At 53.0% G+C, this 14,123-nt stretch overlaps 1 protein-coding gene across 1 annotated transcript in view; it reads right to left on the reverse strand.

Moving 5' to 3' along the window:
• The window catches only part of DNAJC11 (DnaJ heat shock protein family (Hsp40) member C11), a 46,949-nt gene that overhangs the window by 22,235 nt on the left and 10,591 nt on the right, over window positions 1-14,123 (reverse strand). The window contains exons 2-4 of the mRNA XM_090268518.1: window positions 5,998-6,127; window positions 3,729-3,802; window positions 167-268 (exon numbers count right to left, since the gene is read on the reverse strand). Coding sequence (XP_090124644.1) covers window positions 167-268; window positions 3,729-3,802; window positions 5,998-6,127 — 306 coding nt within the window. The remainder of the gene's footprint in view (window positions 1-166; window positions 269-3,728; window positions 3,803-5,997; window positions 6,128-14,123) is intronic.

Here is a 14,123-nt window from a genome sequence, read left to right on the forward strand (position 1 = left end):
ACGTCTGAGAGCGACCCTGCGCTTTTGCTCGGGAGTCTCCTTGGCTTCCGTGAGGGGCACGGGCCCGGCCCAGTTCTGCACGGACACTTTCTGACACCACCAGCACCGAGTGATTCCGACCGGTCTCCCGGCCCAGCGGCCCCGCCACGGCAGGCGGGCGGCTCACCTTGGGGTTGGTTCGCTGCTGCAGCCTCCTCTCTTCCCGCTCTCTCTGCAGCCGCTCAAACTCCTCTCTGATCTCGGCGGGAGTCCTCCTCCTCTCCACGACCTGCGACAGAGCCGAGCGAGAGCACAGTTAGGGACCCCGGGAGTGAGGACGCAGCAGAGTGGAGCGAGAGCACAGTTAGGGACCCCGGCAGTGAGGACGCACGCAGAGCCGAGGCGCTAACTGGGTGTGTGCATGCGGCCCAGGGCTTGCCCAAAACTGGGGTGAGTTTTCACACCCGCTAGTGCCAGGTCCCAGTGAGGCTCACCGCCACGGCCACTCAGCCTGCGCCCTGGTCCTTCCCCAGGTCACGGTCTCCGGAGAGACCTCAGCACTATTCCCTTCGTTTAGCAACTCGTCTAGAGCTGCAGGACTCTTATAAGGAAAACATCACCTGAAGTCTCACAGATTAAATTCCCTAATGAGTTCCAGACAGCGAGGGTGCATTCGGTATCAGGAGGAAGGCAGCGCTGTGCTCCATGGCACCGCCACCACACCCCGGCGTGCTGGGCCGTCACTGCAGAGGCCCTCGGAGCTTCCCAGAGTGGGGAACCTGAGGCCACCAGGTCTGGGTGCCTCCAAAGGATGGGACTCTTCCCTTCCAGTGTGGAAAGGACCTCAGACCCTGGCAGCAGTTACATCTGTGGGCAGGCAGCGCTCAGGCAGCGAAGAGCAGGCCACATGGACACTGACACCCGGGGACGCGCAAGGACACCAAGTCCACGCGAGAACAAGGCGTCTCATCCTGGCTGTTCCTGGGCCATCACGGGTGTTCGAAGGGCCGCGAGCGCCACGGCCTGTGGGACACGCAGCGTGGGAGCGGACCCCACGGGACCGAAGGCCTTGGATGGAGGGGGAAGGGACCACACAGCACGTCCCTGGGCCCGTGCGGGAAACACAGGGACGCCTGAGAGGCCGCTCCAGGAACATCTAAAAACGCAGGTGATGTGAGAAAAAGCTATCTTAGAAATCACAAGTTTAAAAATTATTTTAAAAAATACATATTTATAGCAAAAAATCAAAACAGGACAGGCAACACAAAGTAAAAATTCCCCCAATACCACTCGCTCTCTTCTCATAGGCTAATACTTGATTTTTATGTATCTTCCTAAAAATCTTGTAGGCGTATGCATGTATGTATGTGTATGTACATGTGTGTACATGTATTGTAACAACAACGGGGTCACAGTATAGGCTTTGTGCAACTTGGTTTTACTATTCACAATCAAGTAAATGCCGAAACTGGCTTAGCCAAAATCATTTCCGAGAAATCTGTTAACTACCGCTTTCAGGAAGTACACAGAAAAAACACCGAGAGCAACGTTTTCTCCCCTGATAACCCCATGTCATCACTCGTGAGTGAAAAGGGGAAGGCGGGGCTAAGGTGCTTTAAAACAAACTGCTGCCGCCACCCAGGGACCAACTCTGCGGCCCCACGGAAGCACATTTGGCTCCCCTGGCCACGAGGGGGCCTGCTCTCGGGGCCTTACAGGCCGGGAGGGCGCACGCGCCCACCCACGGCACCTGCACTCCCCAGGTCCCCGCAGACACCAGGAGCCAGCTTCCAGCACTAACGTGGGAAGCGGGCAGCCCAGGGCAGGGAACCCTGCCAGGGAATGACAGGCTCCTGAGGCTAGAAAAGGACGGGAAACAGGGCCCATCTCGCGCCGTCGAGGAAAGCTCCACGTCCTCCCAGCACCCACCGACAGGGAGGGGGTGAGCCCAGCGCCCCGGCACCTCTGACCCTGGGGTGGTAACGGTGCCGCCCACCCGTCACGGACCGGCCGTGCGTTCACACGGGCGGCGGTGCTGAAGGGGCAGGAAGCGCCGACGAGGGGGAGAGCCCTCCACGGACCGAGCCGAGCCGAGGAGCGAGGCGGTGCCAGCCCCAGACGCCGCACTCGAGCTCGGCGACACTGTCCCCACAGTGTGCACAGTGGGCTCCATGTCCCCGCCCCCAGCCAGGCACCGACGCCTCTTCGGGCGGCACGTAGGGAAGCGTCTTCAGTCTTCCTTGAAGGCGTTTTTACCTTCAGGGAAGGCTTAGTCTCCTTGCAAAAAAAGCCAGCTCCGACTGATGGGAACTCGCTTTCCTTCTAGTGGCCGACTGCAGAGCCTGAAGCCAGAAGCGAACGCAGCCCCACCCGTGACTGCCTACACACCATGTAACCGCTGCCGCTGAGCTGTGCCTCGGGGGACAGTGCGTGGGCAGAGGTCGGTTTACACACCGGATGTTGTTTTCTTCGCGGATGGAAACGCGGAGCTATTAGACTTACCACTAAGCTACGAGGCACGCGTGTGACGTGAGGCGCTGCTATTTCCACCAGGCAAAGGCCACGAACCAAGTGTCCCCGGGAGCCGGGCGGGGCGCGTGGGTGAGGGGAGGCCCAGAGGAACGCGCGCAGGGGGCGGAGGGGACGGGGCGAGCCGGAGAGCAGGGACGGCACTCTGCTGACGGCTCCTCGCAGGGGCATTCGGGGACAGTGCTGCCAGGTCTTGTGATTTTTAGCGAGAAGACAAGACCGGGTTTTTATGCAAAACCTCCCGGTTCTAAATGTTAGCAACGGCAGCTCACAGAGCAGGCGACCGAGACATGGCCGCAGGCCACAGGGGCCCGCAGCCGCCGACGGCAGGCGGGGACTCGGACCGTTTGCTTATCTTCTCGCCCGAAGGCCTTCAGGAGGTCTTCATGCTAGAACTGGAGGGGTCAGGCACCCGGGCTGGAGATTAAACACCAAAAGAACGTCGCGGGAAATCTTGCGTGATGATGGAAAAATACCCCAGCGGCAGCCCACTGAAGGTTAACAGCCGCCCAACGGCCCAGGCACCGGAACCACGCTTCTTCCGTGAAACGCAGCACCACCGCCTGTGCGTCATTACAGCCACTCGGGGTTTCACCACTGATGTCGCCTCCGGCTTTCAGAGTGACGTGAAGTCCGGCCAGGGGCCCACCGAAGGCTCTGAGGCCACCCGCGGCAGGGCACAAGGAAAGGAAGCTCCCGAGTGTTAGGGCGTGTCCTGGCCGCGCGTGGCCGCCCTGCGTGGCCTGCATCACGCACACCGGCTGTGCCGGCTTTGCGTCCCTCACCGCGTCTGGGGACACGCTAGCGCTACAGTCCGTTGGAGCCAGAAGGGCCATTGTGGACGACTGAACCCGGGGGTTCCCCCTCGGCCTGGTTCTGCTCATAAGCACAGCAACACCTCCCGGACGCCCTCACGCACAACAAGGGGGAGGGGGAGGCGCGGGCGCTGGAGGGTGGGGTGGGGTTGGGGGGGGAGAATCCCGGGTGCAGGCTACTTTCCCGCTTCCTTCTCCCTCGGCAGGTTAGGAAGCGGGAGCCATGGCGGACAAGCGACCTGGCCAAGCCCAGAACACAGCCTCGTCAACCAAATACAAGGTGGGGAGGGGCCGCCGCTCCCTTCACATCCTCCCCCGGACGTCATCGCAGGGTGGGGGTTCGGAGCGGCTGCTTGCGGGCGTGTCGTGACCCTCCAGGGACAGCAGACCCCTGGTCTCGCTTACCTCCCATCCTTCCATTTCCAGTCCTCTCTTCCCATAGATGTCATAGATGGCCCGGGTCTGCGGGTCACTGAGCACTGCAAACAAAAACCAGACACACTGATGAAGCACAAGGCCCGCCTCCCCGTCCCAACGACAGGAGTGTCACCTGGAGGGCCCCGCCCTGTGCACCGCAACCCTCTCACAGAGGGACCCTCTTCACTGCCCGTGCATCTGTCCTCCTCGCTGCTTTGCAGCCCCAATCCAGGACGTGTTTCCAGGTGGCCGCGGATGAGGAACGTCAGCTCTGTGTGTCTGAGCTGGTCTGAACTGGGTGGGGCACCTTGTGTTGCTAAAGGGCAGATGTTTTTAAAAGAATTTAGCAAGCTTCTACCACGGTCTATAGGGTACCCTGGCTGGGAAGAGTTAATTCCAGCTTCTGAAGAAGTGTAATGGGAAACTAGGGACAGGTTTCTGATACTGGAAAAATCTGATTTATTCTTTACTCTGCAGAGTCTCACTAACTCCCGAGACTGTCTGGTTTCTTCTTTCCGCCTCTCCTCTTTATTTGTAAGTCACTTAAAAAGACACAAAGACCTGTCACTCTGATGCTGGCACATCACCTAAAGAATATCAGAAAAAGAATTTCAGTGAGGTCGAGAGCTGTTCAAAGGAGATGCAAACCAAGTGTAAGTGTCGGTAAAGCTAAGAGTCACTAACGTCCTCATCTGCTCTGACAGTTCCTGTCCGAGACCTTTGAATCTTTGCTCCCCCGAGTCTCCCCATGTATTTCTAGGTCTAATTAAAAACGATGGAAGTGAGTCTATCTAATGGAGGAGGAAGAAATGCCGACCACTTGGAAACAGGGGCACCTAACTTCCGGAGTTCTTCCCTGGGACGTCACAGGCACTACTTACCCGGTGTGCTCCCGGGTCTCCCTGTGGGCTGAGTGCCGGCCCAGGCCTGCGGCTAAGGCGGGTTTCCTGCTAACCCGTCCCCGCGTCTCCAGAGCAATAGAAACCAGTCAGGCGGGTGATTTGGAGAACAGGAGTGCGAATGCAACCGTTTAATGGCAGCACCCAGGGGAGGACCAGGCTGTGGTCAGGACCTCCACAGAAGGGGCCTGAATAGAGTCCCAGTTGGTAAAGACACAATGCGACTGCACAGACATCGTAAGCCACAGCCTGAGAGTCATGGGTCGTTAACATCTAACTTTTTCGTAAAACTATATAGTGAAGTACAGCATGCGTTTTATGTCAACAATGAGAAGTCTTTATTTTGTACACACATTATCTAATTTTTGGCCTGTCTAATTAAGGAGAAAATCACTAAATGGTTCTGGAAAAAATAACTTATTTTACTTGGTATACCTCCTAAGAGTGATTTACTGTTTTAAAAATGTGTTTCTTTAAAATTGTGGTTATAGAATTGATCCTTTTAATAATTAAAGAAAAAGGATTTGTTTTTAGAGGGGAAGGGAAGGAGAAAAAGAGGGAGAGAACCAGCAATGTGTGGCTGCTTCCCATGTGCCCCCAACCAGGGCCCCGGCCTGCAACCCAGGCCCTCACCCCAGCTGGGAATCGAACCGGCGACCCTTTGGTTCATAGGCCAGCGCTCAGTCCACTGAGCCACACGAGCCAGGGCTTACTCATTTGTAAGCGCACAGTTCAGTGGCATTAAGTACATTAACAGTGTTGTGTGACCACCACCACGTCTAGAACTTTTTCATCATCACAAACAGAAACCCTAACTATTAATGACTTTAATATTTTATAAACAAAACAAATGTATCACAAAATAGTCTTTCTGAAATACATGAGACATAAATATAAAAACCTGAATTACTTGATCCTATTTCCTGTTAGCCTCCTTAACAGCATTTTCTTTCTCTCGCTGACCCTTTCTTTACCTGAATACCACAGAGCCAATAAAGCCCCTTTCAGATGAAAGCACGTCCTGGCGCGTCCTCACGAAGAAGCGGCATGGCCAGCTTGCCTGGGCCGATCAGCCCCCCTCCGAGAGCTGCCTGCAGGGGAGCGCCAGCCGGCGACCTCAAACGCGAGCACGGCTCCCGCTGTGACCTCACCCGGGCGCTCGCTTCCTCCTGACCGGACTCATACTGATTTCCAGAGAAAGGACTCCTCTTCAAAGGGCCCCGCAGGGGAAGGGACTAAACTCACCACCTCTTTTATACACTCCGAGGCCTCTCGCTGGCTGTTCCCTACAAATCAAGTCCCTTAAGCCCTGAAAGCCCGCCACGGGGCACGCCTCCGCAGCCGGGGCGCCCGCTGACCTTCGTAGGCCTGGTGGACGAGGTTGAAGAGGCGCTCCGCCTGGGACTTGAGCTCGGGGTCCCGGTGCTTGTCGGGGTGGTACAGCATGCACAGCCTCCGGTAGGCGGCTTTCAGCTCCTCCGAAGAGGCCTGCAAGGGGACAGGGGCCCGGTTAGACAGCAGCCGGCGCCCCGGAGATGTCATCACCCCCCGCAGCCCTGAGACGGGGGCCCGCGCGCCTGCTCTCTCCACGCAAGACACAGCGAGGCTCTGCCGCGTCACGGCCACCCAGTGCCCGGCTGTGCGCGGCAGCGGCGGGCGAGTCTCGCTGGGACGCGCCGCTGTCAGAAGGAACCGAAGCCGTGCCTGCGCTGGTTCCGGGGCTCTGAGCGCACCCGGGCAGCTAAGGCGTCTGAGGCCGGGCCTGCCCGGTGCCTCCCCAGCAGGCCTGTTCAGGAGGCAGCACCGCACACGCGGAGACGGACACGCCGTGAGCAGTCGTCCTCGGAGCCAAAGCCCAGTGCGCTGTGACAGCCACACACACGGCTAATCCAGCCTCGGCCTCCGGAGGGCATCGCGCGGAGCAGATAAACGGCCTCACCCCCCCGTAGTCAAAACCAAGCCCCCAACCCCGAAGGCCCCCCACCCCCGACAGCCCTCCAGTTCCCCGAAGCAGTCTGAGGGGAAGAGCCCAGAGGACAGAGCGGATAACGCTCTAACCGCACCGGAGGGGGAGGGGGCCAGCGACAAGTCCACGCTCCGCTCCGCTGGCCGCGCAGCCAGGCCTCCCTCACGGCCAGGACACCGCCCCGCCCTCCGGCTGCCCCTGGGGTCTGAGTCGGGGACATCACGTCCGGTTTCCTATCAGTCTCAGGGACCATCTTGGTCCACCAGAGGCAAAGCTGAGCGACAGCTCCAACCAGCTGATTTGTCGGGTAGAACAATTCTATATCGGGAGGCAGCCCCACCATTTTGACAACAGGAGCACATTTCCGGGCCGCTGACAACATGCCCCAGGGGCCTGCAAAGCCGGTCACCCGGGCAGAGGGACCGGGGCAGGACCCCGGGAGGAAGCCAGGGCTGGGTGGTGCTTGGGGGCCGTGCCCCGCAGCGTATCCCCACAAGAGGGCGGTTCCAAGGCAGTCAGGCAAGGGACCAGGGTTACAAGGGAGATGGTAACCTGTGGCTTTCTATAATTTCTACACTTTTTCAGTATCTTCCAATTCCAGGACTGAGTGAAAAAAAGGCAAAACTTGACTGTATTTTTTAGTAATATTTTTGGCATGTCATTTAAATATTTATAACGGACTAACGTAGTCAGATGGGAGAAAGCCAGGCAACGTGCGTGGGCGTACCAGAGGTTTTCAACAAGGTATTCTGAGGCCTCCACGAGGAGACGAGGAGTGGGACGGGGAGCCCACCGTGTGGCAGGAGGAGAGGCCGCTCGGGCTGGTTTCTCCGGGGGAGGCGTCGGGGGCCAGGGGCTGACCTGACACAGTTCTGTCCTTCAGAAAAGACCCAGCTTGCCCTGCACACCCGACACGGGGACTGCCGCCACCTCTGCAGACACAGGCTCCCCCGCACGCACTGCCGTCTCAGACCAGCAGCTTCTTTTTTTTTAATTTTTTATTATAATTTACTTATTTGTTTGTTTATATACTTATTTTTGAAGAGAGGGGAAAGGAGAAAGAGAGGGAGAAAAACATCACTGTGTGGTTGCCTCTCACTCGCGCCCCCAACTGGGGACCTGACGTGCAACCTAGTCATGTGCCCCGACTGGGAATCGAACCAGCGACACTTGGCTGGCAGGCCGACGCTCAATCCACTGAGCCACAGCAGCCAGGGCCTGACCAGCAGCTTCTTGAAGGCTTCCATTGAGTCTTCGCTGGAGAAGGGCCTTGCTGAGCACCCCTTGCCTCCAGAGGCGAGGTGGACAGCTGCCCGCTCAGGCACCGACCTCGATCCTCCGCCCTCTCCGTGGGGTGGTCGTTGGGACCACACTAGGGAATAATTCTTCATTGATTGCCCGCCGCCTTTCCCCCCCATCTGGTCACGTGTGTGGTTCACTCTGTTTAGGGGTCAGGAACACAGACTCTGGAGTCAAGATGGAGACTGGCTGTCACTTCGAAGCTGCGTGACTTTAGGGACATGAGCTTCCTGACCCTTCGCTCTCTCATCTGCAGAAGGGGACAGCAGCAACTGTCAGGGACGGCGTGAAAATGAAAGGAGGTTACAGTCCCCGGCATCTGCAGAAACTTCCAAGCTGCAGCCCGTTCAAACCTGCCCTCTGTGCTCTCACCCCGACCCTGCGGACGACAGAGCCTCTTCCGGGCGTCCGTGAGGAGCGCGTACAGGAACTTCACGTGCCCTGCCCACGGCAGGGACTTCATCACTTTGGCGGTCCTCCTCCGCACAGTCCAGTTTCGATATTCCCAGGCGGCAGGCACACTGAACGTGGGACGGCTTGGGGAGGGCACCGCCCTGGTGCGCGGGAACAGGAACAGCCACCACTTCGCAGTCCGCGCTGGTGACCGTGCGCGAGCTGCGTCCTGCGGCACCGCGCCTGCTGTCTCACTGCGCTCCGCTCCAACAAAGACGGGACTCCACAGGAGAGGTGGGGCTCAGCAACCCCACCCCCCGCAAGTCCAGTCTCTTTCTCCTCCACCGTCTCCTTCCCCGCCAACGTCAGTTACACAGCGCATTACTGGCCACTTACCACCTGTACCAAACCCCCGTGTTTGAAGCAAATAAATCAGTTACCTAGTGGAAAATAAAACATGCCTTCTCAAGGTAGGGTTAATTCTGAGACATGTAAAAGCGGCTTGTTCCAAACTACTGTCTCTCTGCAAACTTTAATGGCTCATAAAAGTTACCAGTGCGGGAGTAGACGGATTTGATAGACCCGCGTTAGACTGTTATTTCCTGATTGTTAAAATATTAAACTAGAGAAAGGGGGGACAGATGGTGATGAAGGAAACCTGACTTGGGGTGGTGAACACACAGTACAACATACAGATGATGTATTATAGAACTGCACACCTGAAACTTGTACAGCTTTATTAACCAATGTCACCCCAATAAATTCAATAAAATAAAAAATAAAATTAAACTAGAGATGAGGAAGCAGAATATCCAGTCTGCAAGGCCTTCTTAATCACTGTAATAAATGGCTTAATGTGCTATTGATTAAGTACTAGAAATGAGAAGTTTCATTTTTAATAAATATCACATTCAATAAAAGGTTAGATTGGGCTTTTAATCATAACTGAATAGCCAAGGTCACTGGTTCAATATTTCCTAAAGGATAAATTCTATCATTATCATGAAAATACCTATATCATTTCAAAATGTGCTATCATTAAAAATGATATCTGAGGTTACACACTTACTTCTAAAATTCTATAATAAAATTAAGAGATGGATCATGTTTTAAGTATGAAAAGTTTCGTCTCAATCACCTGGTTATATTTTCAATAAAAAGTAAATATAAATTCAACCTATGCAGATCATAAATTCATAGTGAAAAGGTCCTCAGCGAGCTGGCCGCCGAGCTTAGTGGTCTGTTACAATTGTTGGATCATTTGCTATACAGTGTAAAAATGAAATTTCTGCAATAAGGCACAAAAAAAAGAAATAAAAGGCATACAGGCTGGAAAGGAAAGCATCATAGAACTGTAGTTGGAGACATCATCTACTTAGGAAATCATAAAGAATCTACAAAAAAGCTACTCAGTAATTTTAGCAAGATCGTGGGATACAGGCCTAATACTCAAACATCAATTTATTTCCACATAGAAAAAACTGCAATTAAAAAAGGCAATACCATTTAGAGTATCACCAACACATACCCACTTCTCAGGGATGAATGTAACAAGTACGCGCAGAATCTGCACACTGCGAACTGCCACGCACCGCTGACAGAAACTAACAGAGGCCGCAAAGAATGGAGAGAGAAGCCGTCTTCAGGCACCAGAAGATTCAATATTTTTAAGATGTCCAATTCTCCCAAAGTGATGAACAGATTCAATGCAATCTAATCGAAATCCCGGCAGCAACAACGGAGAGAGGACAGAGCAGAGTCTGCACGTTACTGAAGTGAGGCTGGCACACACTCAGATCAGAGTGCTATAAACTACAGGGTGTTAAATGTAACCGTAAAGAAGACAGTTGCAAAATACACCGGAAAGGAAATGAGAAGGGAATTAGAACATTTCACTGCAGGAAGTCAGCTAAGCACAAAGGACAGCAATGTGGGAGAAAGTTCGCAGAAGACAAACAGCAAAGTGGCGGAAATATGACCAGAGTATCAGTAATTACTTTAAATGTCAATGGATTAGATTCCTCAATCAAAAGGCAGACCTGGCAGAAAGGATTAAAAAAAAAAAAAAAAAAAATGACCAGCTCTGCGCTGTCTACAGGGATCTGCTTTAGATCCGAAAACACAAACAGGTTAAAAGCGAGAGGACGGAAAAAGACGTTGCTAGCGAACAGTAACCAGAAAAGAGGAGTGGCGATACTAATATCAGACAAAACAGACATTACATCAAAAAGGGACCAAGACACAAGGGACGTGACATGTCATAAAAGGTTCGAAACAGCAGGAAGAGAGACCGTACCCCACGACAGACCACCGGCGTATGGAGCAACGACCGACAGAGGGGAAGGGAAAGACACACAGTTGGAGACCTCAGTGTCCCACTCTGGGCGAGGGTGACAACCCCAGACGGAGGCTAGGAAACAGAGCGCTTGAACAACAATGAATCAACTGGACCTAACAGATGTTATGTATATAAAATATCCTACCCAACAAGAGAACGCATACTCCTCTCCAGCGCACATGAAACATTCTCTAGGACGGACCATACACTAAGCTGCAAATCGGCTCTCAGTGGGTCTAAGAATACAGACATGCAGGTATCTTCTCTAACCGCAGTGGGGTGAAGTCAGAAACCAGCAACAGAAAGAAAACTGGAAAATTCAAATACCTGTGGAAATTAAACATTTTAAAACCAATGGATCAGAGAAGAACTCACAAGGAAAATCAGAAAATATTTAGAGACAAATGAAAATAAATGCAACAGGCGAAAACTGAATGGATGCAGAGACCGAGTGCCGGGGGGAAATTTATAGCTCCAAACACTTACAGTAAAAACCAGGATCTCAGATCAACAACCTAACTTTACAAGTTAAGAAACCAGAAAAACCAAAAACAAAAGCTCAACACTCGTAGAAGGAAATAATAAAGATTAGAGCAGAGGTAAATGAAATCAAGAATAGGAAAACAAGAGAAAAAAATTAACGAAAAAAAATAATGAACCCAGAAGTTGGCTCTTCAGAAAGGTCCTTCAGAAACCGACAAAACCTTAGTGGATGGACTGCAGGAAAAAGGAGACTCAGTGACTGAACTCAGAACTCAAAGTGGGGATGTTACTAAGGATTCCCAAGGAGCACAGAAGTATTATAAGGAGACCCATTGGACTTATAACCCTAAAGAGCACTCCCGCCCCGACTCCCAGATGCGAGCGCGTTGAACATGACTACATAAATACTGTCCGAAGCTGAATCAAATAACACACGACAATCACAGTCCTTTTCCCGGACAGCTTTTATTATCCTTGCCTCACTGCTTTTCACTTGCTTTGGTTTTCTAATTACCACTGGTTCTTCTCCAAAGCCTCATAGTAAATGCCTTATAACAAGGACGGCTAATGTAATAGAACAACAATAAAAAAATGAGGAAACAAAAAAGGTTGCTCATACTCCTCTCAATACAAAAATACCCAGCAGCTCCTCAGTTCCGCGATTTCCCCGCGAGCTCCGTGCTGCCCGGGTGCTAGGCCTGCTACCTGAGCTTCGTCCTAGGGTTTCCGGTCACGTCTCCCAGGTGTCTCCGTGGGTGGTCCCCTCGTTTCTCTATCAAACGCCTTTTTCCCTCTGGTGTTCCTCTTCATTCCGGTGGAGCTCAATCCCCGGTAGTTTCTCCTCCGCGGAGGCGGGTTGGGACCAAACGTTCTTTAGACCCTGCGTGTCTCAAAACGTTCTCACGTCCTGCCTTTGCACTGGCAGAGCCGCAGCGGGGCGAGCTTCCGCGCGGGATTTCTCCTGCACTGCCCCGCCGTCTCCTAGCTCTCGCGGCCCTGCAGGGGGTGTGTGTGTGTGTGTGTCTGTGTCAGAGCCACGTCCAGAGCCACGTGCAGCCCGCTGTGAGCTGCCGGGAACGTGCAGGCTCCCGCAGCCCGGCCGCCCCGCCATCCACTGCGCCGGCCGCTCGGCTGGCCCTTCCCCACGGTCTCCTCCCTTTTCATTCCGAGCCATTTTCTCTTTATTATTTGAGTAACAGCTCCGCTCTCCATTTTACCTTAGTTAATGCCTAAGAATTCACCTTCTAATGTAAAATTTTTACTTTTCTGGAGATTTCCTCATCTTTATCTTCCAGCCCTTCTGCAGAACCTTCTGTTATCTTACTGGGAATTCCCAAGTGCTCCTTTTAAATATCCTGCCTCTGGAAGCATCACCGCGCTCCTACTCCTGACAGATCCGCCTCTCTGAGCCGCCCTGGTTTTCCGACTCCCTGCCCGGCCGGTCCCCGCAGCTTCCCCGCGCTGTGCGTGTGCTCAGTCTCGGCTGCCGCCTTCCTCGCCTCGACACCCGATGCTCCCCGGCAATCGGTTTACGCGCTGCGGCACGAACCTCCGCCGCCACCTCTGAGCAGTCCACCTGAGGAGCCTCTCTGGGGAAGGCCTGCGAGGGGCCCTGAGGCTTCCCGTGGCTGTTGTTTCTCTGTGATGGCAGTTTCCTCGGAGAAAAGGGAAGCCCTGCTTCGGCTGTGCCGCGTCTGTGCCCAGGCTCTGAAGACCTCGGGTCATTTCTCCATGGAGTAAACCCCCCGTCTCCAGCACAGGCAGCGAAGGCATCTCATCTCATCAATGCTGAGGACCATCATGAGAAAGGGAAAATGCGCCCTGGCTGGGTGGCTCAGTTGGTTGGAGCGTCGTCCAGTAACCGAAGGGCTGTGGGTTCGGTCCCTGGTCAGGGCGCATATGACAGGCAACCTGATCGAAGTCTCTTTCACACCGATGGTGCTCTCCCTCTCTAAAGCAATGAAAAAATGTCCTCAAGTGAGGACAAAAAAAAATTGAAGAAAAAAGAAAAACCTTTGTCAACGTGGTAGACAAAAGAAGAGTACCGGTTTTAAACTGCATTTGTTTGTTTACTAGTGAGGGTGCGCCTTTCCCATAGATTAGATTTCTTCTCCCTTTGTATTGTTTCCCTATTAGGGTATTCATCTTCCTCTTTGACTCCCAAGTTTTTTATATATATTAGAAACATGAATCTTTTATCCAATAAATATATTAGAGATTCCTTTTAGTCTTTTGTGTTTACGATTTTATTTAGGTTTTAGTTTTTTTTCCTGTAACAAACTCAGAAGGTGCTCATTTTTACAAAATCAAAGCTATCAATTGTGTCTTTTCTGGTTTCCGCGTCATGCTTAGAAAAGTCTCCCGACTCCAATCTCATCGTATTTGCCTCCCTTAAATAATTAAGCAGCTGAAGCAGTTGTTCCATTTCCCCTTATTTGAGTGCCAGCGCGGAGACCCTGGCCCGAGCCGAGGGGACGCCCCGCTCTGCGCCGACTCCCCGGCGCACCCTAACGGAGCACACCGCTCCTGCGGGGAACCCGTGGCTGCACCACGACTGGACCGCGGACAGGCGAGGTCATAGCTTCCCAAGTGTGTGTGGCCCCCGGGGGTTCCCGAGATCCTTTTGTGGGGTCCACAGTCAAAACTACGTTAATACGAAAACTAAGCTGATTTTTGCCCTTTCCTCTTTTCCTTATGAGGCCACATGATGTGTGATGATATCCCGTTCTGATGGTTCATGGAATGGGTACCTGTGTATTCTTTTGTTTTCTAGCAATTTCCAGTTTTGGGGTATAAATATGAGAATTTTCAGAGATTAACTCAATGGGTTCTCAGTTATTTTACTGGGTACTTAACTAGCTATCTCTCATTATATCTGCTATGATATCTGTGTATAATCTGTATCAATATACATTATTTTTTAATACAAAGTTATTTTGAAATCCTTGTCTTCCTTGTGCTTATTATACTGACATACAAAAAGTACACTTCCTGTCTTGTTTACA

The sequence above is a fragment of the Furipterus horrens genome, unplaced genomic scaffold (genome assembly GCF_987537825.1).
Source record: "Furipterus horrens unplaced genomic scaffold, mFurHor1.1.pri manual_scaffold_3, whole genome shotgun sequence".
In the NCBI taxonomy this organism is placed as follows: domain Eukaryota; kingdom Metazoa; phylum Chordata; class Mammalia; order Chiroptera; family Furipteridae; genus Furipterus; species Furipterus horrens.